Below are 24,085 nucleotides of genomic sequence, written 5' to 3' on the forward strand. Positions count from 1 at the left end.
TCTGCCTTATTGACAAAGGAATAGAAAATAGTAACATTTAGTTTTCCCTTTGAACCCAGTAGAAGAGACTGAGGATGTAGTGTCAGAGTGAAGATGGGGTAGAATATTGGGGTCAGATGATAAGCACTGTACTTAGCAAGAAACAAAGTTGACAGACAATACATTCTGGAACTGGGGTGTAAGCAGAGGAGTAAGGCAAGGGGGGTCTATTAGTATCCAGTGCTTTCATTAACAAAAACTGATGATGAAATGCACTAGGGAACTTTGGCTTCTAGTCTTACCTTTGTTTTTTGTGCCCCCAAATAAGGGTACCTGGCACACACTTTGGAAATTACAGCTTTCAGAGAAAAAAATACACAAAAGAATACATAAGCAACCTCAGGTTCAGAATTGCCCATAAAGAATTTTAATTTTGGATTATTATCACATATTGAAAAAAAATCCTTGGCATTATAGGCACATCAGAGTCTGGGTAAAACAGAGGTAAACAACATGAGGGTAAAGACCCAATCAAGAATAAGTGATCTCTCTATGGAGAGATCACTTTGCCCAAAAACAAAATATTTTTTGAGCTTTTATCTCGGATAAGAAACAAGAAAGGATGGTCAACTATGAATTGTAGAGTAAATCTTGCGCAACGATTGCTCGCAACTGCTGCAGAGGCACCAACTGCTTCTGTGCCTTCTTCATTAACTTCCACATAAGCCTTGTGTACAACCTTGGATAGATACAGGTCACTCCTGGTTGACATCCCAGAAAAGTCAGCTTTGGATCCATCAAAGGCATCTGACATGCCCAATTTTCGAAGAATGAATTCCATGTCTAAGTTTTCCTCCAATTTAAATCTGGGAAGGAAAACTTCTGTCTCCATTTCATCCATCCTGTCTAGATTTATCCAATCTAATAATTTGTCAGGAGTAAGACTTTTTTCCAACTAGAAATAAAAAGAATTGTATGTTGTAAGTCCCAAAGGATATAACTTAATTAGACAAATATTCATTTACTACCTACTATAAGCAAGGTTATTGTATTAGCTGTGGAGGATATAAAAGGAAAGTTTATACTACTGCCAAGGAGCTTCTGTTCTACTTGAACACATTTATTCTCATTCATTTTGTGTGCCTCTGTGTCTCTCTCTCTCCACACACACACACACATACACACACTCCACACCAATCAAATAGAGACTGATACTTTTTTTTTTTTTGTACTTTCCTTCAGAGGACCTTATATTCAGAGCTGAAAGAGACCTGAGAAGTCATTCAGCATATCTGACCATTTTACAGACTGAGAAAATCTGTTGCTTTAGGTCCCACAAGTTGTAAGAGGTTGAGCTAGAATTCCAATCAAGGACTTGGACTCTGACTCCAAATAAGCCTTTTTCTTTCCTCTGCTTTTTCCATTGCACAACCTTATTACTTAAAAGAATCCACATCCTCTTAGTTTAGCTCAGAAAACATATCTCACTCTCTTAATCTACATTTCTTTACTATCTTCTATTTTTAAACTTCACTGGCACTTTGTAGCTTTCAAAGTACTTTCACACATTATCTTATTCACTCTTCATCTCTCACAGCAATCTATTGAATTATTTCAGGTAGAGATTACTTCCATTTTACAGATGAGGAAACTGGCTCAAAGAAGGTCCATGATTTCTGGGTAGGTAAATACTGACTTTTCAATCAGCAAGGCTACTCAACATGGCTTTATGCTGGGCTTTACTTGTACTATTGATTTACAAACCTGGGCTGGTTCCTAGTCATGACAGGAACTCATCTTAACCAGACTGAAAATCAGTCATTGGTCTTTCTGAGCTTTGAAGCAATCAAAGGCAACCTGCTCTGTGCTTGCTGCTTTCTTTACATGTCTCTAAGTCACAGTGATTCCCCATCACATCTCCAACTTTATACATGTGGTTCCCATTCTGCTCTACCCACCCACACAGCAGGTTCTGGAAATCAGTTCCCCTTTCCTTGTAGCAATTCCAGACTCTGAAAGTCTCTGTGGTTACCGCTAGCTTCATGTGTGTCCTGCTGCTATAACCTTCCACTGTCAGTCCCTGTTCCTAAATAACAAGGGCTCCTCTCCCCCACTTCTTTGAACATCCTACACCCTCCTTATGATATAATACAAACAAAGAAATCCATGTAACCTCCAATCATTGGTCTAGTCATCTAGGACAAGATGATTCATGTTAAAAGTCTGTATTATTAAAGCCAAAATTCAGATGTAATATGCTTAGAACTCTGAATTGATTTTTTAAAATTTTCTGGAAGTAGGTACACACCATACTATTTGTCTCACCATTTTTAGATCTGTGTTCTCATCTGGAAGCAAAATGATCATGTCCATTTGTCCTCCAGCATAAGGCAGAACTAGGACCTTGGTAAACACTTCTCCTATGTAGGTCGTGCTAAATGTAGACTTCAAAAACATCATTGGTACTAGTTTCATCTTCTCCTAAAAGGAAAAAAAATGCACATGAAAGTGAATCCAGGGCAGCTGAAGGGGGCAGAGAAAGTCAACACACTTTCTAAAAGAGGTGACAATTTTATGTGACTCTAGCTCATATGTCCTATGAGGGCATAAACAAGTATTTACAGAGTGATTTTTTTCATCTCAGGAACTTGTTTCTTCAAATGGAAATTGGCTACATTTCTATAGAAAAATACAACTTTTATCCTTTCATGTGAAACAAGAGTTGCTCCTGGCAGGCTTAAATAAATAAAAATGTCTCTAAGACCAAAGCAGGATTTCCAAAAGTTCATAAGTTTCCTTTTTGTTTCTTCAGAACTTCTCTTAATTAAAATACTCAGTACTCTCCTGTCTTCTTCTTCCCCTTCTTCCTATAAAAACAAAGAAGGCTCAAAATTGAGCCAAATCCACAACTAAATATTCAATTACTCTTCAGTGTGAATTCAAATTGCATTAATAATTTAAGTTTCATTTGTCAGTGTAATAAAAAATGTTGCCTCCAGTAAAAAGGAATTTCATATGTCACCAAACTGGGTGAGCCATAGTTAAAAAAAAAATCTAGAATCGTTTATCCCACTCAAAACACACTATTCCTACTCATAAGACTTACCTAGCCAATACATATTTTTAAGGTGATAGGGAAAGTGAGAAGAGACTAGCCCTTACTTTTCTCTGTCCCCAAACCCTTATATGTGTATTGTATATTGTCTGGAACATTTTATATTAGATGGATTATCTTTTGTTTTGTTTAGGTATTCTAGAACTTTTTTTCTTTAAATAGTATTTTATTTTTTCCAATTACCTGTAAAGAATTTTTAACATTCTTTTTGTTTTTCCTTTCTCAATAGTATGTTTTTTCCAAACACATGTAAAGATAGTTTTCAACATTCATTTTTGTAAAACTATGTGCTCCAAATTTTTTCTCCCTCTTGTCCTTATCTCTCTCTACCCCAAGATAGCAAACAATCTGATGTAGGTTAAACATGTGCAATCCTTTTAAACATATTTCCATTTTTGTCATATTATGTAAGAAAAATCAGACCAAAAGGGGAAAATACCATAAGAAATAAAAAGCAAAGAAACAAAAATGGTAAAAAACCAAAACAAAACAAAAAACTATGCTTCAATCTCATTCAGGCTCCATGGTATTTTAAAATAAAAGTATAAGTTCCAAATTTTCTCCCACTATCTCCATTCTTCCTAAGACATTAAGCAATTTGATATAGGCCCTATAGAAGTACCCCCCCCAAGATTAATATGCCTGTTTACTCTGAGTTAATCTGTATCCAATACATCTGCCTACTAAGTTAGTTCACAGAAAATAGACATATTAATCTCAGAAGTGCTTTCACAATTCTAATTATTATGTAATATTTCCTATCATATCTCATCTTCAGCTGATGTCCAAAACTTTACTCACTACCTATGTTAACTTTTTACCATTAATAATGGAGTTTCTGAGTATACTGATAGGAAAAAAAAACTTCTTTGTTCATAAAATTTTGCTTATTCCTTGCAACATGAGGTGAAATATTGCCACTTACCTGGCTGATTTTGAACATCTGTTCTGTTGTCATGAATTTGTCAAATTGTTTTTGCCATTTTCCTTTGAAATAGATGGCATTTACAAGTACCAGAGAGGTCAATGGATCAACAGAATCATTAGCTAGCAGTTCCACAATTTTACCTGTATTATAACATTAGAGATTAAAGTTAGCATAGATGTAGTATAATCACATCTAAAACAAAATTATATATATATATATATACAGTATTTTCCAAACCCTAAATAGTTCTAGTTAGCTTCCTCCATCTGTTCTTCCTCTTCTTCATCATTAGTATCATAACAGTGATTATATGTTCTGTTAAGAAATGCATTAAGTGGGTTTCATTCTTTATAATTTAGTCAAAAGTACAATCATTCACCTTCACATAGCACTGCCTAGCAATAATATCTGTCCATTAAATGTCATCTAGGGAAAAAATATATACTTGTCTTTTCTTATTTTGGTGTGATAACAAAAATATCTCTGAACACTATGATCAGCTGGCAAGAAAAAAACATTTTCAAATATATAGCATCCCAGCTTTCATTAAGAATCTTAAAGAAAAATTCTCTTTACAACAAAAAAAGTGTTAATATCTAGCATCTCTTATAGTCTCACAAAAATACTATGAGGTTTTTGATATGCACAAAGAAACTGAGACTTGGGAAAGTGAGATTTGTTCAAATTCACAGAGCTAGTAAGTGGCAAACCTTGGATTTAAGTTTTCTGACTCCAACACTTTTTTTTTGTTGCTATGACTTTTTCCATATACATATACATGCACAAATATACATACCTATTATTTCACTAAATACTAAACAATTACAATGTCATATTTATTTTTAAGAACATTTTGAATTTCCAAATTCTCTCTCCCCCTTCTACCTGCTTCCTCCTTGAAAAGATAAGCAATTTTATATTGATGATCCATGTGAAGTCATGCAAAACATATTTCTATATTAGCCATGTTACAAAAGAAAAGACAAAAAATAAGAAAATCAATTTTTAAAAGGTTTCTCCAATCTGAATTCAAATTTTCTAAGTTCTTCCCTGGAAGTGTCTAGTATTTTTTCATCCTGGGTCTTTTGGAATTGCCTTGGATCATTGTTTTGATTAGAGTACTTAGGTCTTTCATAGCTGATCACTGTTACAATATTGCTATTACTGTATACAATGTTCTGCTTCTGCTCATTTCTCTTTATAACAGTTCATATTAGTATTTCTTGTTTTTTTTCCAAAATTATCCTCCTACTCATTAATGATAGCACAAGAATATTTCATTACAACCATATGCCACTAGTCATTTCCCAATTAATAGGCACTCCTTCAATTTCTGACTACCAAAAAAATTGTTATAAATATTTTTATACATACAGGTTCTTTTACTCTTTCTTTTATTTCTTTGGCATCCAGACTTAGTAGTGTTATTGATGAATCAAAGAGTTTGCAGAGTTTTATAGTTCTTTGAGTATAGTTTCAAAGCATTCCCCAAAATTCCTGGATCAGTTTACAACTCTACCAACAGTATACAAGTGTCCCTATTTTCCCACATTTCCTCCAAAATTTGTTATTTTCTTTTTCTATCATTTTAGCCAATCTGACACCTATAAGGCAGCATCTCAAAGTTGTTTTGATCTTTATTTCTCCAGTTGGTAATGATTTAAAGCATTTTTAAAAGATGACTATTAGCTTTCATTTCTTCTGTAAACTTTGAATATTTATCAATTGGCTTTTATAAACTTGGCTCAGTTCTCTTTACCTTTGTGAAATGAGCCCTTCCAGAGCTCAGAGAAACTTGCTGTAAAAAAATTTTTTTTTTCCCAAATATTCTGCTTTGATTCTAATTTAGCATTATGGATACTGAAGTGTTTTTGTTTATTTGGTTCGTTGCTTTTTGGTTTTGTTTTGGGTTTGTTTTTTTTTTTTTTTTTTTTGGGGGGGGTACAAAAGGTTTTCAGTTTCATGGAATAAAATCATTCATTTTACTTTCCATAATCTTTTTCATTTCATATTGGGTCACAAACTTTACCCTTATGCATAAATCTGACAGGTAAATTTTTCTATGTTCATCTGATTTGCCTATAATATCATCTTTGAAGTCTAAATCATTTATCCATTTTGACTTAATGTTGATATACACTATGAAACATAGATCTTAGCCCTAGTTACTTTCCAACTGCTCTCCAGTTTTCCCAGAAAATTTTTTCAAATGCTGAGTTCTCATTCCAAAGCCTTGGATATCTTTGGAATTATCTTACTATTGTTTATTCTGTATCTAATCTATTCCACTGATCCATCACTCTATTTCTTACCCAGGACTAGATTGTTTTCATGAACATGATATTTTGGAATCATGTACCGTTAGGTCTCCATCATTCATGTTTTGTTTTTTTTTTTTTTCTTCATTTCTTCCCTTAATTTTTTTTTTTTTTTTACTTTTTGTCCACCCACATGAATTTAATTATTATTTTTTCTAGCTCTATAAAATAATTTTTGATAAGTTCATTTGGTATGATATTAAATAAGTGTCACAAAAATAAGTAAATTAATTTAGGTAGAAATGTCATTTTTATTATATTGGCTTGGCCTACCCTTAAACAATGAGTATTTCTCTACTTATTTAGAACTGACCTTAAATGGAGTATTTTGTGACTATATTAATATAGTCCCTAGGTTTGTCTTGGCAGATAAGATTCCCAAGTATTTTATTTTGTCTGCAGCAATTTTAACTGGAATTTATCTTTCTACCTCTTTCTGTTCAGTTTTGTGGGGAGAATAGGGAAAAGCTGCTGAGTTACTTGGGTTTATTGTTTATCTTATAGCTTTGCTAAAGATGTTCATTCTCACAATTACTTTTTTTTTGACTTTCTAGAGTTCTCTAAGTATACATCATATCTGCAAAAAGTAATAAGTTGTGTTTTCTCATTGCCTATTTTTGTTCCTTCATTTTTTTTTCTTATTGTAATAGCTATCATTTCTAAGACAATATTGACTAGTGAGGATCATACTGGGAAGGCTTCAAGTTTATTCCTATTGTCATGCTTCACTTTGGCTTTGGATATTTATCATTTTAAGAATTTATTAATTCTCTTGCTTTCTAGTAATATTAATAGGAAATGGGTATTGTATTTTGTCAAAAGCCTTTTCTGGATCTATTGAGTTAATCATATGATTTTTGTTGCTTTGTTATTAACATGGTCAATTATATAGTTTTCCTAATATAGAAAAAGCTCTGATAATTATTATCATAATAACAAGGAAATTACAACTATATATATGTGTGTGTGTATTATTTTATTTTATTTATGCACTAAATAACTATTGACTATTTTATTTAAAAGTTTTGATCAATATCCATTATGGAAATTGGTAAGCATTTTTTGATGTTTTATATACCATCCTGTTGTCTTTTAATAAGTTTTTCTTTGCTTTAATTTTTTTACTTAATTTTTCCGCTATAACCATTATCTGATTCTATTCCTTAACTCCAAGAGTATTGTATTCAATTAATTTTTAAAAGTTTTGCTCATAGCTGTTTTGACTTCTGACTTTGTATCTTGATTTTCAGCCTTTTATGATCAGGGTTTTTATTTTTTTTTGGCTATTGCTTATTTTCCATGCTAGTTTTAATTTTTAATTTTCTATTACTTGGGCTCTGTTGCCAGAACGATGAGAAAGGGAACTGTCTCAAACTTCAGATTTTTTTATACAGCTATTTTCAGAGCAAGCTCTGGGGATTTGGAAATTTTCATTGTTTCCAAAATGTAATGAAGTGGACAGAAGTGTGGTTAATTTTCCCCTGGTCTGTGCTTTGGCCTGCACCTGCAAGGGCTCCTGATTCCTTGGGACTGCATTCAATACTGCTTCTTAAGACCCCTGTTCTCTTGGGACCAGAAACAATATTGTTCCTCAGATCTCTGATATCTTAGAACTAGAAATGATACTGCTCCTCAGGATTCCTGATCTCTCTTGACTAAAAGTATTCCTCTTCATCCTTGGGCTATGTTTCAGAAGTACAGGCTATGAAGTTGTTAAAATAGTATCTGATCCTGCATTTAGTACTGTCACAGGGATCCTTTATAATTTCTTTCTGACCAGTTCCAAGGTTCCCTTAACATGATGCTTCTGTCACCAGTTCTACCAATTTGGGCTCTGAATCAAAGTCTCAATCTCTCTTTCTGACCTCGTAAATTATCCTTTGCTGGAAGAATGTCTCATTCTTACCTTTTGTTTGTTCTGATACTCCAGAGGTTGATCTGATAACTTTTCAAGTTATTTGGAGGGAAATGATGAAAAGACCAAGCTGAGGCACTCCTCTATTTTGACTCCAACCCCAGAAATTCTCAAACCTCCCTCAACCATACGTTGAAAGAAAGTCTTTGTTATCACAAAAATAATTCTGAGGTTTCAAAGAACATGGTCCTGAAATAGTATCCTATTTACAATGCATCATATTTGTAATTTGGAGGAAGGTAAAACTGAGTCAATTTAAATATGCTCATCAGAACAAAATATATGTAGCATGAATATAAAAATGTATAAATATAAAAATATATTTAAAAGATGCAGAAAGACAGAGAATAAGGTTTTACAAGGGCTTGACTGAGAATATGGTAACATTGTTGAGATGAATAGGAAATTATAGGTATTTTCATAAAATGAGAAGTCTCACAATCCTAATTTGGGAATATTTCTTTGAATCATTCAACCAAAAAAGAAATGCATTGTAATTGGAAATGATTCATTCTAGTGGTTAATCAGTACATTTAGAAGCATCACTGATACCATGTAGACTGACAATCAAGAAAAAGACAAATAAAAAAAAAATTTACTATCTTTTTTTCATGCTGAGGCAATTGGGGTTAAGTGACATAACAGGGTCAAACAGCTAGGCAGTATTAATTGTCTGAGGTCATATTTGAACTCAGGTCTTTCTGACTTCAGGGGCATCCTCTATCTACTTTGCCATCTAGCTGCTCCAACAAAGAAAATTAAGTAATATTTAATGGACAGGTTTTTGCCTACTCTTTTACTGCTTAGAAAATCAGTCCTTTCTTATACTTTACAAAAGATTTATCAAAGTCATTAGCCACCAACTCTCAAATAGCTAAAAAAGAAAGCCCATAATTTCTTACCTTCTGTCTTTTCTTCTACCCACTTATTTATATGCTTTCTTGCTTCCTCAGGAGCATTAGCAAAATCAAGTTTTTCCATATTTGAATGAAAGTATTTCTGACAGGATTCCTTAAAAGACTAAACAATAGAAAAAAAAACAATATAATTAAATATTAATGTCCCAAACTAAATGTCATAAATGTACTGCCAGAAAATTTTGGAACCCTTCTTCATAGCAGTCATAAATATGTTATAGATCACCATAAATTGACTCCAAATATTTATGTCTGACTTGAATGAACTTTTAAGTTTTTAACCTACTGAAATTAATAACTTAAAAATTAGACATCAGAAGTTATTACATCCCTTAAAGTTTTAATATCAAAAAGATCACTTAAAAAGCAATGATTATAGTCAGGAACACCAAAGGAAGACTAATGATGTGCCAATCTAACAAATAGATTGTGATTTGAAAGTCAAAATGAGATGATTAATGCACTTATTTTCTACAGGATTATGGGATCAAATTTATTACTAGAAGACTTTCAGAAGGCACCTAGTCCAACCCTTCCCTTTTTTACAGAGGAGAAAACTGAGGCCCACCGAGATAACTTGTCCAGATAACAAATACCAGAGGTGAGATTTGAATCCAAATAGTGCTTTATCTACTGAATAATTCCATTAATCCTTAAAATTTAAGGAAAATAATACTGTATTCTTGGGAGGGTAACTTTTTCAAATACTTCAAACTGAAATTTTAATAGCATGATACCAAATGAGATACTCCTATCATCCTTCTTTAATTTAAAATTTTCATGAATTTTTAAAAAGTTGAAACAGGAAGAAATAATAGAAAAGACTTACTGAGATAAAATCATAAGCCTTATCTCCAAAAAGCCGGTTGGCGATTCTTAGCAGGCATTGACCACCAGATCTATTAGCTTCTGCTAGAAAAGACTGGAAACTTAGATGAACATCTGTGCCTTTATTTAAAGAAAGAACCTGTTTAAAAAAATACAGCTTTAGTATTGTCTTCCTTTCTTTTGTTTTTAAAAACAAAAAAGAAATCCTCAAGGGAAGACCAACTGAAAGTTCTACAGAAACTAAAAGAATTTAAAAATATGATTTAGGGCAACATTCACCATTCTAAAAGCTCCAACAGCTTTATAAATCTCTGTTCAACATTAAAAACCCTTCCCAACTCAGTCCCAATATTACTGCATTTCCCAAGTTCCCCCTCCACAATTCCTCCTTTAACAACCTCCCACCCCAACATACCCCAGAGTGACTCTCTTATTATTTCTTATAGCAAAATAAGATTATTATTCTGCATTTATGAATGCAGAATATCCCCAGGGACATTTCTACCTGGAATGCCTACTGTGCATACGGCAAGCCACATCAACTATCCACACACTGTATTTCATTTCTCTCATTTGACTGCTGCACTATTGATCTCTTTTTAGGATCAGCTCTTCTAAGGTGTGGCTTTGGGGAGGCATAAAAAAGTTTTATATGATTTGGTTATTTTTCATTTTGTTTGTTTGTCTAAGTCCCAAATACCTGTTTTATCTGTGCCGCAGTATTTCCTTTGGCTCCCTCTAAGACCATAGCCAGGGCACAGTAGAGGCTCAGAGGGGAATAAAATACATTCTGTGAGCTATCTGCATCACCAATTTTTTTTAAAACATTCAAGGTAAAGTCGATGATTGCTTCACAAGGAGCAGCCATCTTGGCACGCCTAGAATGAGAAGATAAAGAGATACACCACATGACTAGGAGGCATTTCTGTGTGCATTCCTCTATCACATTTTGAATCTACATCATCTCCAATGATAACTCTTCAATAACAATTATAAGGTGTACTTACACAGTGCTTTAAAATTTATAAAGCACTTCATATGTTAATTCATCTTACTCTCAAAACAACCCAGTAAGGTAGATGCTATCAATGTTTATTTTATAAATGAGGAAACTGAGAAACAGGTGAACTGACTTTCCTAGGGTCACACAGTTAGTAAGGATCTATAGATGGATTTGAACTTAGGTCTTCCTGACTCCAAATTCAGTGTTCTATCCACTGCACCACCTATCTGCCTCCTAAATAAACAAAATAATAAACAAACAAAAAATATTATGACACTGGAGAAAAGTAGATAAACTCAGTTATGCTGATTATTATAACTCTTATCTAGAAAGTGCTTTGATATTTACAGCAGACTTTCTTATTATTATCTTGCTCTCCCAATGGAAATATAACTAGTTAATTATATGTCTCCCAGTCTCCTAATCTAAATGCTTCCTTGTTTCTGTGCATATGTTCCTGACAATTAAACTTGCCACCTAGAATGTTCTTCATGCTACCTACACATAGCCTGTCAAATTCATTTCAAATGCCATCTTAGCCACAAAGCTTCCCCAAGGACCTTAGTCAATAATTAATAGTCTCTACATAAACTCCTACAAAAATCACTTGGACAATTATATGCAACAATTGCCTGGATCTGTCATCTGGCACTTATCCCAGAATCCTTTGTCTAGTCCTTATTTATGGAAGTAAGATTTACCCAAGATCTCTTCTAGATAGGTACATTTCTTATGTACCAAGGGAGATGATGGGATTATTTGTTCCAAGGGGCTAAGAGTACTTTGGGAATTGGGCAGATATTTTAGCTTGGATCAACAAATGGAAGAGTAGCAAAAAGAAAGGCAGAATAGAAAGGATGTATAATGTTCTATTCATCTTCCAGAAAGGCAAGTTCAGAAAGTCATATGATAGAAAAACAAACAGGAACCACATATCTAGGGAAGTAGAGACCAGAAAAATCAAAAGCAGAGAGAAAGGGATCAAGATCAGTAAGCAGAGTCCAGAGCATCGGACAAAGTTTAGGAGTTTTAGAAGATTCAGAATTAATAGTATAAGTTTCAAAGAGGTAAATTTAGATTTAAGGTCAAGAAAAACTTACTAACAGTTAAGAGTTGTCCAGAGATGGAATGGGCTGCCTTGAGAGGTGGTGGGTTCTCCCTTTTGGTAGATATTCATGTACAGGTTGGATGAACACTTGCTGGGTATATTAAAGTGGAGATGCTTTTTGTATACAGATTGCATTAAATGACCACTTAGGTCCAGCTCTTAAATTCTGGGATTTCTTAATCTTTCTATCCAATCCCAAATAGAGGGCTTGAAACTATCTGGGAGAATCATCAGCCAATTTGTCTTTTTCGACTTCTTTCCAGCCACCCACTAATAAGAGTAGCACCACCAAAAGTGAAGCCCCCAAACCACCTCCAACCCATCCTTTTCCTTTCTCAAAAAAGCTTCTGCCTATAGGTTAGCCAGCTATCCAGAGTTACCTATGACCCAGAATCTCTGAAGACAACTAACTACCATGCCAGCATTATGTTCAACAAACATTCTAATTAGAATTTTTGGTTCAGTTAATTCTTTTTGGTCTTTTTCCCTTACTGCTACTAACATAATCCTCCCACTTAAATCTTTCTTTCTCCCTCCCACAACTCTTTGAGACAGTGTTATCCTATAGACAGAAACTAGATGCCTCTATTTTTTTTCCCTAGACCCTTATACCTATTTGCACCAACTCTACTCCTCCCTAGGCCCATCCTCCTCCAGTCCACTGTTTTCTTGATCTCTATACACATTTCCCTACATCTCTGTTCAATGGGAAAGACATTGACTTAGGACCTAAATTCACATTCTGGCTTTGTCACTTCCTACCTGTGGAACATTACAGAAGTGATGTCACCTTTCTAGGCATTGTTCCCTCATTTGCAAAATAAAAGGAATAATTAGATGACTTCTGATCTATCTAGACCTAAATCAGTGATTCCATGATTCTCTAACATCCTTTACACATCTCCTACTATAAATTAAAACCTTACTTTCCCAGGAGGACTAAAAATTAGTCTCCACTGCAGCTTTTGAGCCATTCCAAAAAAGAAATCATTGTTAACCTTTCTTCTTTGAAGTTTTGTAATCCACCTGGACCTCTTTTTCTTTCTTACTCTCATCTATGGATTACCAGTTTATTCTTCTAGGACCTGCTAGGTAACTTTAATACTTGCCATGATATATATTCATATTAGTCTTGGAAATACAATTCCTAAATTTTTTGTACTTCCACAACCTCCATTTCTACTCAGTTTTTTAGCTACATCACATCATCCCAAATAAGATACAGAACTCTGAAATTCTACTTTCTGGCTACAAATTCCTATTCATTTTTTTCTACACTCCAATCTCTTCATTTATATTGTCTCCTCTTTGTCCCCACTCTTTATCCTACAATTTTTTAACCCTTCCCTGTGATCCCAATCTATTTCCCTCACTCTGATTTCACTTGCCTCTATAAAATTCCCTACTCTAAAAACAGAATGATTCTCTAAAAGATTAATCCACCTGTTCCCTTGAATATTTTTTGTTTATTATCAGCTTCTCAATCCTTACTCTTAAATAACTTTTAACAACTCAATTACTAAATTACTGGAACATACTGGACAAAGTCACAAAACTGCTAATTTCATCCTGCAAAAGAAGAATCTGTGATTTCCTCAGGAAGGGGAACTCCTTTCACTTAGTTGATAAGTTCTATGGCATCACCTGAGCCACATAAAGGTTAAATGATTTAGTCAGTCAATAAACATTTATGTGGCTATAATATGTTAAGGATTGTACTAAGTGCTGGGGATAGAAAAAGAGGCAAAATATAGTCCCTGACATTATGAAGTGTACAGTACAAAAGAGGCAAAAAGCAATACCCAGGATAAAAAGAAAGTAAATAAGAAAGGGAAGGCACTCCCTCCTTTGGATATTCTCCAGCTATCAGAGTTCTTTTTTGCCCATCCTAGAACTTAATGTAATATCCTAGATGAAATCTGACAAAGGTCTAAAAGGCACTAAAATTAAGAGAGGTTGAGAAAAGCTTCCTGTAGAATATGGGATTTTATTAATGACTTAAAGGAATTCAAGGAAACCAACATATAAACTTTAACAAAGAGAACATTGCAAACATTGAGCACAAACAAATATCTCTACTCCTATTAAGTGTTAATCTTCCAACCATGTCCTTCATCTACCCTCTCCTAACTCCTCTAAGGCTTTACTCCTATCAATCATTCCCTCTTTTGCCTACAAGAATCTATTTCTCTAATGGAACCTTTCTTTCTACCTGCTAATATGATTCTCCCCAATCTGAAACATATTGAACATCCCAGAAATTCTCCCTGAACTTTCTATCTCTAAAAATATTGTCATCTTTTTCCTCTTTTAATATTTAACTCCTTGAAGAAGATTGCATGCTGAATATCACTATTTTCTCATCACCACCTCATTTCTCAACTGTTTAAAAGCTAAATTAAATTTCTTCTATTTTTCTGAAATTGCTTCCCAAATCTCAACTTTCATCCTCCTTGACCTCCTTGCATAAAACATATCCATCCCCTTCTTCTCCATACTATTTCTTTCCTTGGAATTCATCACATCTACAACTCTCTGTTCCTTCTTTTTCCTTACTCCATAGTGTAAGCATTCCCCAAGATCCTTTCTCCTCCTTCTTTTTCTTCTTTCTCTTCTTCCTCTTTGTCTTCTCTCTCAGTAATCTCAATCACCTGTGGGGCTTCAACACTCACCTCAATGAAGATGACCCAAATCTGTGAATTTACATTTAACAGGACCCAACAGAAGAAATCAAAGGTCTCTCATTACAGCTGAAGGATGACTAGAGCTGAAAGATTATGCATCAACAAGAACAGTCACATTACTCCAGTTCTTTCTTAGCCGCAACTAACCAAGAAGGGCTGAAATAGAGCAAAGCTCCAAACAGGAAGGTGAGATAAAATCTTACTGGGCCACAAGCCAAATTCCATGAGACCAAGGTGGAAGTTCACATAACCAAGAAAACAAATTAGGATCATTTACTAGAGAGAGAAGGTAGAATCAAAACTAAGATGGAATTAACTCAGAGAGTAAAAATGTCAATAAATATTAAGTGTTTACTATAGGTCAAAGAGGGAAGGGAGAGAGGGTAAGATGAATTCCTGCAATCAGGTGAAAAATTCTGAGTTGTTTTCCTCTAAGTCTTTCTTAATAGGATCTGGGAAGATCCTATGTCCAACTGGAAAATTGTCCTGAAATGTTCACTTTTTCCAAAAGGAAATAAGGGAATGTTAAAGAAGAACCATTTATATAGCATCTACTATGTGCCAAGCACTGTGCTAACTTTACAAATATCTATTCATTTGACCCTCACAACCATCCTGTCATTATCCCTAGTTTAGTGTTGAGAGATTTTGCACGGAGTCACACAGTTATTGTCTGAGATCATATTTGAACTCGTCTTTCTGATTCCAGACTGGCCCTCTATTCCCTAATACAATCCTATAAGCCCCTCCTTTAGAAGAACAACCATGGGGGAGTGCAGCTAAGATGGTAGAGAGAACACAAGTCTTTCTGAGTTCTCCTTTACCCTCAAACTATTTCTTACAAAACTCAGACTCAGAATTAATGCTTAACTGTCAAAACCCACCAATATTGGGCGTACAACACATTACCAACAGAAGATAATCTCGAAATTCGCCAGAAAAAGTCGTAGCATAGATAATAAGCAATATCAATACTAAACATATATGCACCAAGTGGTATAGCATCTAAATTCCTAAAGGAGAAGTTAAGAGACCTGCAAGAAGAAATAGACAGCAAAACTATAATAGTGGGAGATCTCAACCTTGCACTCTCAGAGCTAGAGAAATCAAGGACAAAATAAATAAGAAAAGTTAAAGAGGCAAATAGAACATTAAAAAAGTTAGGTATGATAGATCTTTGGAGAAAACTAAATGGAGTCAGAAAGGAGTACATTTTCTTCTTGACAGTTGATAGAACCTATACAAAAATTGACCATATATTAGGACATAAAGACCTCAAATTCAAATGCAGAAAGGCAGAAATAGTAAATGCAACCTTTTCAGATCATGATGCAATAAAATTTTTATTCAATAAAAAAGCCAGGGGAAAATAGACCAAAAAGTAATTGGAAACTAAAGAATGAATGAGTGAACAGCAAATCATAAACACAGTAATTTCACCCAAGAGAATGACAATAAAAAGATGACATACCAAAATATCTGGGATGCAGCCAAAGTGGTAGTAAGGAGAAATTTTATATCTCTAGAGGCCTACTTGCATAAAATAGAGAAAGAGAAAATCAATTAATTAGACTTACAACTAAGAAAGCTAGAAAAAGAACAAATTAAAAACCCTAAATCAAACACTAAACTGGAAATTCTAAAAATAAAAGGAGAGATTAATAAAATTGAAAGTAAAAAAAAAATACTTTTAAATTAATAAATAAAACTAAGAGTTGGTTCTATAAAAAAACAACAAAACAGATAAACCCTTGGTAAATTTGATTAGAAAAAGGAAAGAGAAAAATCAGATTGTTAGTCTTCAAAATTAAAAGGGAGAACTTTCCACTAATGAAGAGGAAATCAGAGCAATAATTAGCAATAATTTGCCCAACTTGATGCCAATAAATTTGATAACTTAAATGAAATGGATGAATACCTTCAAAAATATAGCTTGCCCAGAATAATAGAGGAAGAAGTAAATTGGTTAAATAGTCCCATTTTGGGAAAAGAAATAGAACAAGCTATTAATCAACTCCCTAAGAAAAAAATCCCCGGAACCAGATGGGTTTACATATGAATTCTATCAAACTTTTAAAGAACAATTAACTCCAATGTTATATAAACTATATAAACTTATATAAACTATATTTTAAAAAATAGGGATTGAAAAAGTCCTACCAAATTCCTTTTATGACACAGTCATGGTACTGATACCTAAACCAGATAGGACAAAAACAGAGAAAGAAAATTATAGACCAATCTCCCTAATGAATATTGATGCTAAAATCTTAAATAAAATATTAGCAAAAAGATTACGGAAAATCATCCCCAGGATAATAAATACATCATGACCAAGTAGGATTTATATCAAGAATGCAAGGCTGGTTCAATATTGGGAAAACTATTAACATCATTGACTATATCAATAACCAAATTAACAAAAACTATGTGATCATCCCAATAAATGCAGAAAAAGCATTTGTTAAAATCCAACCACCATTCCTATTAAAATAGTTTCCTTAAAATAGTCAGTAGCATATATTTAAAACCACCAGTAAGCATCATATGTAATGGTGATAAGCTGGAATCATTCCCAATAAAATCAGGAATGAAACAAGGTTGCCCACTATCACTATAACTATTCAATATTACATTAGAAATGCTAGCTTTGGCAATAAGAGATGAAAAAGAGATTAAAGGAATTAGTAGTGTAGGTAATGAGGAAACCAAATTATCATTCTTTGCAGATGATATGATGGCATATTTAGAGAACCCCAGAGATTCTACTAAAAAGCTATTAGAAATAATCCACAACTTTAGCAAAGTTGCAGGATACAAAATCAATCCACATAAATCATCAGCATTTTTATATATCACTAACAAAATCCAACAGCAAGAGATACAAAGAGAAATTCCATTTAAAATAACTTTTGATAGTATAAAATATTTGGGAATCTATCTGCCAAAGGAAAGTCAGGAACTATATGAGCAAACTACAAAACACTTTACACACAAATAAAGTCAGATCTAAACAATTGGAAAAATATTGAGTGCTCTTGGATAGATTAAGAGAATATAAAAAAGATGACAATACTCCCTAATTTATTTATTTATTTGCTCCCTATTTATTTAATGCTATACCAATCAGAGTCCCAAGAAACTATTTTAATGACTTAGAAAAAATAACAACAAAATTCATTTGGAAGAACAAAAGATCAAGAATTTCAAGGGAACTAATGAAAAAAAAATCAAATGAAGATGGCCTAGCTATATCTGATCTACAACTATATTACAAAGCAGCAGTCACCAAAACCATTTGGTACTGGCTAAGAAATAGACTAGTTGATCAGTAGAATAGATTAAGTTCAAAGAACAAAATAGTCAATAACTTTAATAATCTAGTATTTGACAAACCCAAAGATCCTAACTTTTGGGATAAGAGTGCGCTGTTTGACAAAAACTGCTGGGAAAATTGGAAATTAGTATGACAGAAACTAGGCATTGACCCACACAATGCCGTACACCAGGATAAGATCAAAATGGGTTCAAGATTTAGGCATGAAGAATGAGATTATAAATAAATTAGAGGAACACAGGATAGTTTACCTATTAGACCTGTGGAGAAGGAAGGAATTTGTGACCAAAGAAGAACTAGAGATCATTATTAATCACAAAATAGAAAATCTTGATTATATCAAGTTAAAAAGCTAATGCAGACAAGATTAGAAGGGAAGTAATAAACTGGTAAAACATTTTTACAGTTAAAGGTTCTGAAAAAGGCCTCATTTCCAAAATATATAGAGAATTGACTCTAATTTATAAGAAATCAAGCCATTCTCCAATTGATAAATGGTCAAAGGATATGAACAGATAATTTTCAGATGATGAAATTGAAACTATTTCTACTCATAGGAAAAGGTGTTCCAAATCATTATTGATCAAAGAAATGCAAATTAAGACAACTCTGAGATACCACTACACCCCTGTCAGATTGGCTAGAATGACAGGGAAAGGTAATGATAAATGTTGGAGGGGATGTGGGAAAACTGGGACACTGATGCATTGTTGGTGGAATTGTGAATGGATTCAACCATTCTGGAGAACAATCTGGAACTATACTCACATAGTTGTCAAACTGTCCATACCCTTTGATCCAGAAGTATTACTACTGGGCCCAAAGAAATCTTAAAGGAGGGAAAGGTTCCTATATATGCCAAAATGTTTGTGGCAGCCCTCTTTGTAGTGGCTAGAAACTGGAAATTGAATGGATGCCCATCAATTGGAGAATGGTTGGGTAAATTATGGTATATGAAGGTTATGTAAGAAATGAATACAGAGAGGCTTGGAGAGACTTACATCAACTGATGCTGAGTGAAATGAACAGAACCAGGAGCAATTATACACTTCAACAATACTGTATGAGGATCAATTCTGATGGACATGGCTTTCTTCAACAATGAGAGAATCTAAATCAGTTCCAATTGATTAGTAATGAAAAGAACCAGCTACACCCAGAGAAAGAACATTGGGAAATGAGTGTGAACCACACCATAGCATTTGTACTCTTTCTATTGCTGTTCTTGCATTTTTGTTTTTCTTCCCAGGTTATTTTTACCTTCTTTTCTAAATCAGATTTTTCTTGTGCAACAAGACAACTGTATAAATAAATAAATATATATATATATATACATATATATATATATATATATATATATACACATATTGTATTTAATATATACTTTAACATATTTAACAAGTATGGGACTGCCTGCCATTATGGGGAGGGGGTGGAGGGAAGGAGGAGAAAAGTTGGAACAGAACTTTTTGCAAGGGTCAATGTTGAAAAATTACCCATGCATATGTTTTGTCAACAAAAAGCTATAATTAAAAAAAAAAAAAACACTTATGTAAAAGCTAGCAGACTCCCCCACAACATTCCACACCCTTTCTAAAGAAAGTTGAGGAATACATTTCACCATTTCTTCCCTGGTATCAAGCTTGATCCCCAGAATCACAAACCCCTTAGTTTCTTTCTTTTTTTTCTTTTTTCTTTTTCAATTCATTTCCAGGATTTACAGCTTCTACTAAGGCTTGAACACTTGTGTAGGGTCCATAGAGCTGACATAAAGAACCTTGAGTCGGGATTGGGACCTGTATTCTACACTAGGTTCTGCTACTCATTTTGTGTAATTTTGACTAAACTAATCACCCCTCCGGGATCTTCATCTCGAAAACCCCTTTGGTTACTGACAACTTTAAAACTAAGAATGTTTCCAAATAAAACCGACTCTTCTCCCCTAAAGCAAAAGTGCTCTAAGGCAGAAGAGTTATAGACTCCTCAGTTCACTTCCTCTTTCTGCACAGGTAAAGATCCTATTTCGAGGACGAGTATCACCAGAACCCAGTAGCAGGGAGTGACTCAGTTTTGCCCCCAGAACTGACAAGAAGGAGGCAGGGATGCAGGCTACTTCTGTTCCTTTTTCGCAGTTTCGGGATCCTCGCAGGTCACACCATTGGATCCCGAGAGCTCTAAGCAGTCCCAGGTTCCGGGGATAATAAGAGTCCTCGGCGGGCCGATCCCCAACAGCCCAATACATAATTCATAAGCAGCAGACCTGTCAATGCAATCGAGCCCCCCAGGGAGGCGAGAGGGGAGCCTGGAAGTGGAGACAAGTACTAGCCATTTCCTACAGATGGCATCCTAAGCAAGCGCTCCGAACCCACTCCTTTTGGCAGAGTTCCATGCCAAGCTCGAGCTGGGAAGTCCTCAGAAGCTACAAGCCACTTTAGCTTTCTGGTATAAACACGCTAATAGACGTATTTGCAGCTGCAGCAGCTACTCTAGGCCCTGGGGTGTGGTCAGGCCCACGGACTTCCATTCTAGTTTCAAAATGTAGACATAGGCCAAGATCAAAGCCTGACTCCACCAATCCCGAGCTGCACTCCCCCGATCTCGGGGCCAAGTGGGAAGGGGTCTCAAGATCAGTCTCAAGATCCCTTTCCATTCCGGCAGTCGGCGACCCCGGCAAAAAGGAGCAATTCCGTTCTAATAGCCAGCCCCACCCAGAGCTCTGCCATTGGAGGAACTGCAGAGAGCGAAATGAATAACAACCAGTCTATCTCCGCCTACCTGTGTGGGCTGTGGTGGGGACTCTTAAGTGCTGCTGGTACAGCTTCCTTCTACACTTCAGGCTGTCGACCCTGGGAGAAGTCTTGCTGTAAATCCCAGGGTGCATCCTATTTTCGCTCTAGGGAATGATTCCGAGAAGCCGGAGCCACCTCCCGGGTTTGGGAATAATCTTCATTGGACTGGGGGAGGAGTCCCGACAATAGGAGTCACTCCTACTGCTTAAACTATTTCCTGACATGGGGCGTAACAGAAACCTGGTACCGAGGGAAAGTTCTTCTCAGGTGTCTTAGGCAATTCGCTTAGACTAAATTTCAGAAAAGGTTCTACCTTCGTTGGAACAGAATAATCCCTTACTGAAATTTTTCTACACCTCTGAAATAAAAGATTCAGTCCCAATCCCTGACCCCAGTCAGTCCATGCACTTCTAAACTTTCTTCTACTAACGTGTGATTTAGAAAGAATAATTTTCCACCGATGGAAGGAAGAAAGAAAAAGAGAAATGCAAGGAGGGAGGAGAAAGAGGACTGAAAACCGAGGTAAAGGATTTGCCTAAACCTCTGAAACACATTTGACTCCTTCTCTCTTCAGGGAAACTCAATCTATCATAGAGCAAGATTACTCTTCCAGTCCTTAGTATTTCTGTGTCCAGTTCAATGACACAGCATACCTTTTCTTCCCCTAAACTATAATTGACTCACAGAAAAAAGGGGGAAAGAGTGATAGCTTAAAGCTTTTAAAGAATTCTAATTCTGACCAATTCAAAAGGAAAGGTGGGAGGGAAGAGAGGGTAATGTGTGTATATTATATATATGTAAAATCTGTGTGAATATCTATACATACACACATATGTGCTTAATTAATGCATAACCCCTGGTCTGGAGAATTCGTACCCGAGTTTCAGTTCCACAACGGCCTCCCTAGGGCTGAAGCAGAAATGGCACAGTTGATAATGCATCTACCAAAACACTGACCTTGGAATCAAGAACACCAAGATTCAAAGCCTAACAAAGATTTTTGGAGTTTTTGCACTTTATATGCCTTTGGGGGGAATTTTTGAACATTATTATTTCTTATTTAAATAGATGATTTAATTTAAATGGGGGAAATAATGCCTGTGGTACTTAACTCAAAAAGTTGTCATGAGGATAAAATAAGAAAGTGAATGCAAAAGGTGAAGTACCACTTCAACATGTGATGGGAATGACTGGTAGTTGTTAAAATAGGACGTGTAGATATTAAGGGTTATGAGATATCCAATTACTTTACTCATCACTAATTAAGGCAACAAATGAGTGAAGCTGCTGAAGAAGTGTGATGCAATTTAGCAAGATGCCATCTTAAAGACTTCCCAACATCCCCCTTGGCAATGATAAATATATTTGATAAGCTTATAATTCTTTGTTTTATACCTCAGTTATTTTAATAATCATAAGTTGTCCAATAAGGTTTTCTCTGTTACTGTATCTTTCAAGGAATATTATGACTATTGGAGGGAAGTCTTTAAGATGTTATATAAGCATCTAAAGATTCTTGATTGTGAATAACATTGTAATGAATTCTTAAAGCTCCGTCATGTTTTTCATGTATCCACTCTCTGTGACCCAATTTAGAGTTTTCTTGGCAGAGATGATGAAGAGGCTTGCTATTTCCTACTTGAGCTCATTTTACAGATGAGTTGAGGCAAACAGGATTAAGTAATTTACCCCAAGTTATATTCACAGTAAATGTCTGGGGCTAGATTTGAATTCAGAAAGATGAATGCTTCTGACTCCAGGCCCAATACTCTATGCACTGTGGCACCTAGCTGAGACCATGGAATATTTTAGAGCTTTCCAAATGAAAGCAGTAATAACTCAAAAGACTTTAATTTGGTTATGCAAATAAGTAAAACTAAGTGAATGAATTCTTATTGTTCAGATGATGATATGCACTTGAGTAGATAAGCAAAACAATGTGCCTCTCAGCACATTGAAAATGCTTAAATAGTTGGCTCTAAGCCAGAACAAGAGAGTGGGAAGAATGTATTACCTTTGGAAATATTTCCAGTTCTTTTAATAAGCTCATTTTTTTTCAGTGACAGTTTGTAGATGAAAGTTACAAAACAATGTAATCTCCAAAAGATTGAACTTGAGAATCACCCAAAAGGGTGATGAGTAAATGCTCTGAATAAGTAAAGTGCAGCACCTTCCAAACAAAGGATTATTCAGGAGAAATAGTGTAAAGGATGTAATTTGGAAAAAAAAAAAAAGATGGATTTGACTTGTGGAAAGTGTGAAGGATAATACATGGTCATACTGCGTGCTACATTGATGTCAAGTAAGGAAAGAAATCTAGGACACTGAGTCAATACATCGGGGTAAACTTTTCAGAGAATATAGACAAGGATATACAGGATGTGTAGACTTGAATGTACACTCTGCATTCCTGAAAGTTATATCCATATTGATGGGATCATAGACCACTGACCCCTTGGATTTTCTTCTTTTTCTTCTTCTGATTCTGCTTCTTCTCCTCTTTCTTCTTCCCCCTCCCCCCTCCCCATCATCCTCATTATCATCATCATTTAACTGAATTTCTCACTATTGACAGAGACACTTCCTGATTTGGCCAAATTGAACTACACAACATTCCTAAGTGCATTTTCCCTCTTTGTATTCTTACCTTTGAAATATCCACCTCTCAATCTCTACCTTCAAAAATATTCCATCCTTTAGTATACATAATGTCCTCAATGATGACTCTATCCCAAGGTAATTCCTTCCTGCTCTATTTTCTCATCTATTTTTTAAATGAACTTTTCTCTAACACTAATTAAAAGGATTCAAGGAGAAACAAACTCAAGTGATTTGCTCAAGAGTTACTGTCTGAGTTTGGATTTGAATTCAGGTCTTCCTGACTCCAAAGTTAGTGCTTTATCTACTGCACCACCTACCTGGGCCAAAATGGTTTTTAAATATTTAGGGAAAGAAATAGTGCTCAATAAGTACCTGTATGTTTTTCTCAAGAACTTAGGCATGGAAGACTAAAACAGACCATGGCATGTTGGAACTCTGCCTTCCCAGAAATCAGCCGGAGTCAGGATCACTAAATGTCTTTATTCTTGATCTTTTACAGTCAAAGTCAGGGGATCAAATCTAGCAATTTCCCCACACACCTTCCTCCCTCTAATGCCAGGAGA

The 24,085-nt window shown here is 34.9% G+C and overlaps 1 protein-coding gene and 1 long non-coding RNA gene across 14 annotated transcripts; one reads left to right on the forward strand and one right to left on the reverse strand.

Moving 5' to 3' along the window:
• Positions 1-383: 383 nt before the first annotated feature.
• Positions 384-21,088, reverse strand: LOC141549448 (serpin B6-like). Of its 13 annotated transcripts, none has more exons than XM_074278993.1 (9): positions 20,908-21,012; positions 16,956-16,991; positions 16,267-16,325; positions 10,701-10,878; positions 10,002-10,139; positions 9,158-9,275; positions 4,020-4,162; positions 2,305-2,460; positions 384-934 (listed from the first exon to the last, which is right to left on the reverse strand). In XM_074278993.1, the coding sequence occupies exons 4-9, from the start codon at positions 10,866-10,868 to the stop codon at positions 530-532; spliced, it is 1,128 nt and encodes a 375-aa protein (XP_074135094.1). In that variant the 5' UTR covers positions 10,869-10,878; positions 16,267-16,325; positions 16,956-16,991; positions 20,908-21,012; the 3' UTR covers positions 384-529. The 13 variants fall into 13 exon arrangements, with proteins under 13 accessions (XP_074135094.1, XP_074135092.1, XP_074135096.1 ...); XM_074278991.1 differs by lacking the exon at positions 20,908-21,012 and adding an exon at positions 20,220-20,843 and having other exon boundaries at positions 16,267-16,328; XM_074278995.1 differs by lacking the exon at positions 20,908-21,012 and adding an exon at positions 20,220-20,842.
• On the forward strand, positions 14,826-22,300 carry LOC141549450 (uncharacterized). The gene is made up of 2 exons (XR_012484363.1): positions 14,826-14,981; positions 20,142-22,300. It is a non-coding gene; the product is annotated as an uncharacterized LOC141549450 (long non-coding RNA).
• The last annotated feature ends 1,785 nt before the right edge of the window (positions 22,301-24,085 follow it).

This window comes from Sminthopsis crassicaudata, chromosome 1, assembly GCF_048593235.1.
Source record: "Sminthopsis crassicaudata isolate SCR6 chromosome 1, ASM4859323v1, whole genome shotgun sequence".
Classification (NCBI taxonomy): Eukaryota; Metazoa; Chordata; class Mammalia; order Dasyuromorphia; family Dasyuridae; genus Sminthopsis; species Sminthopsis crassicaudata.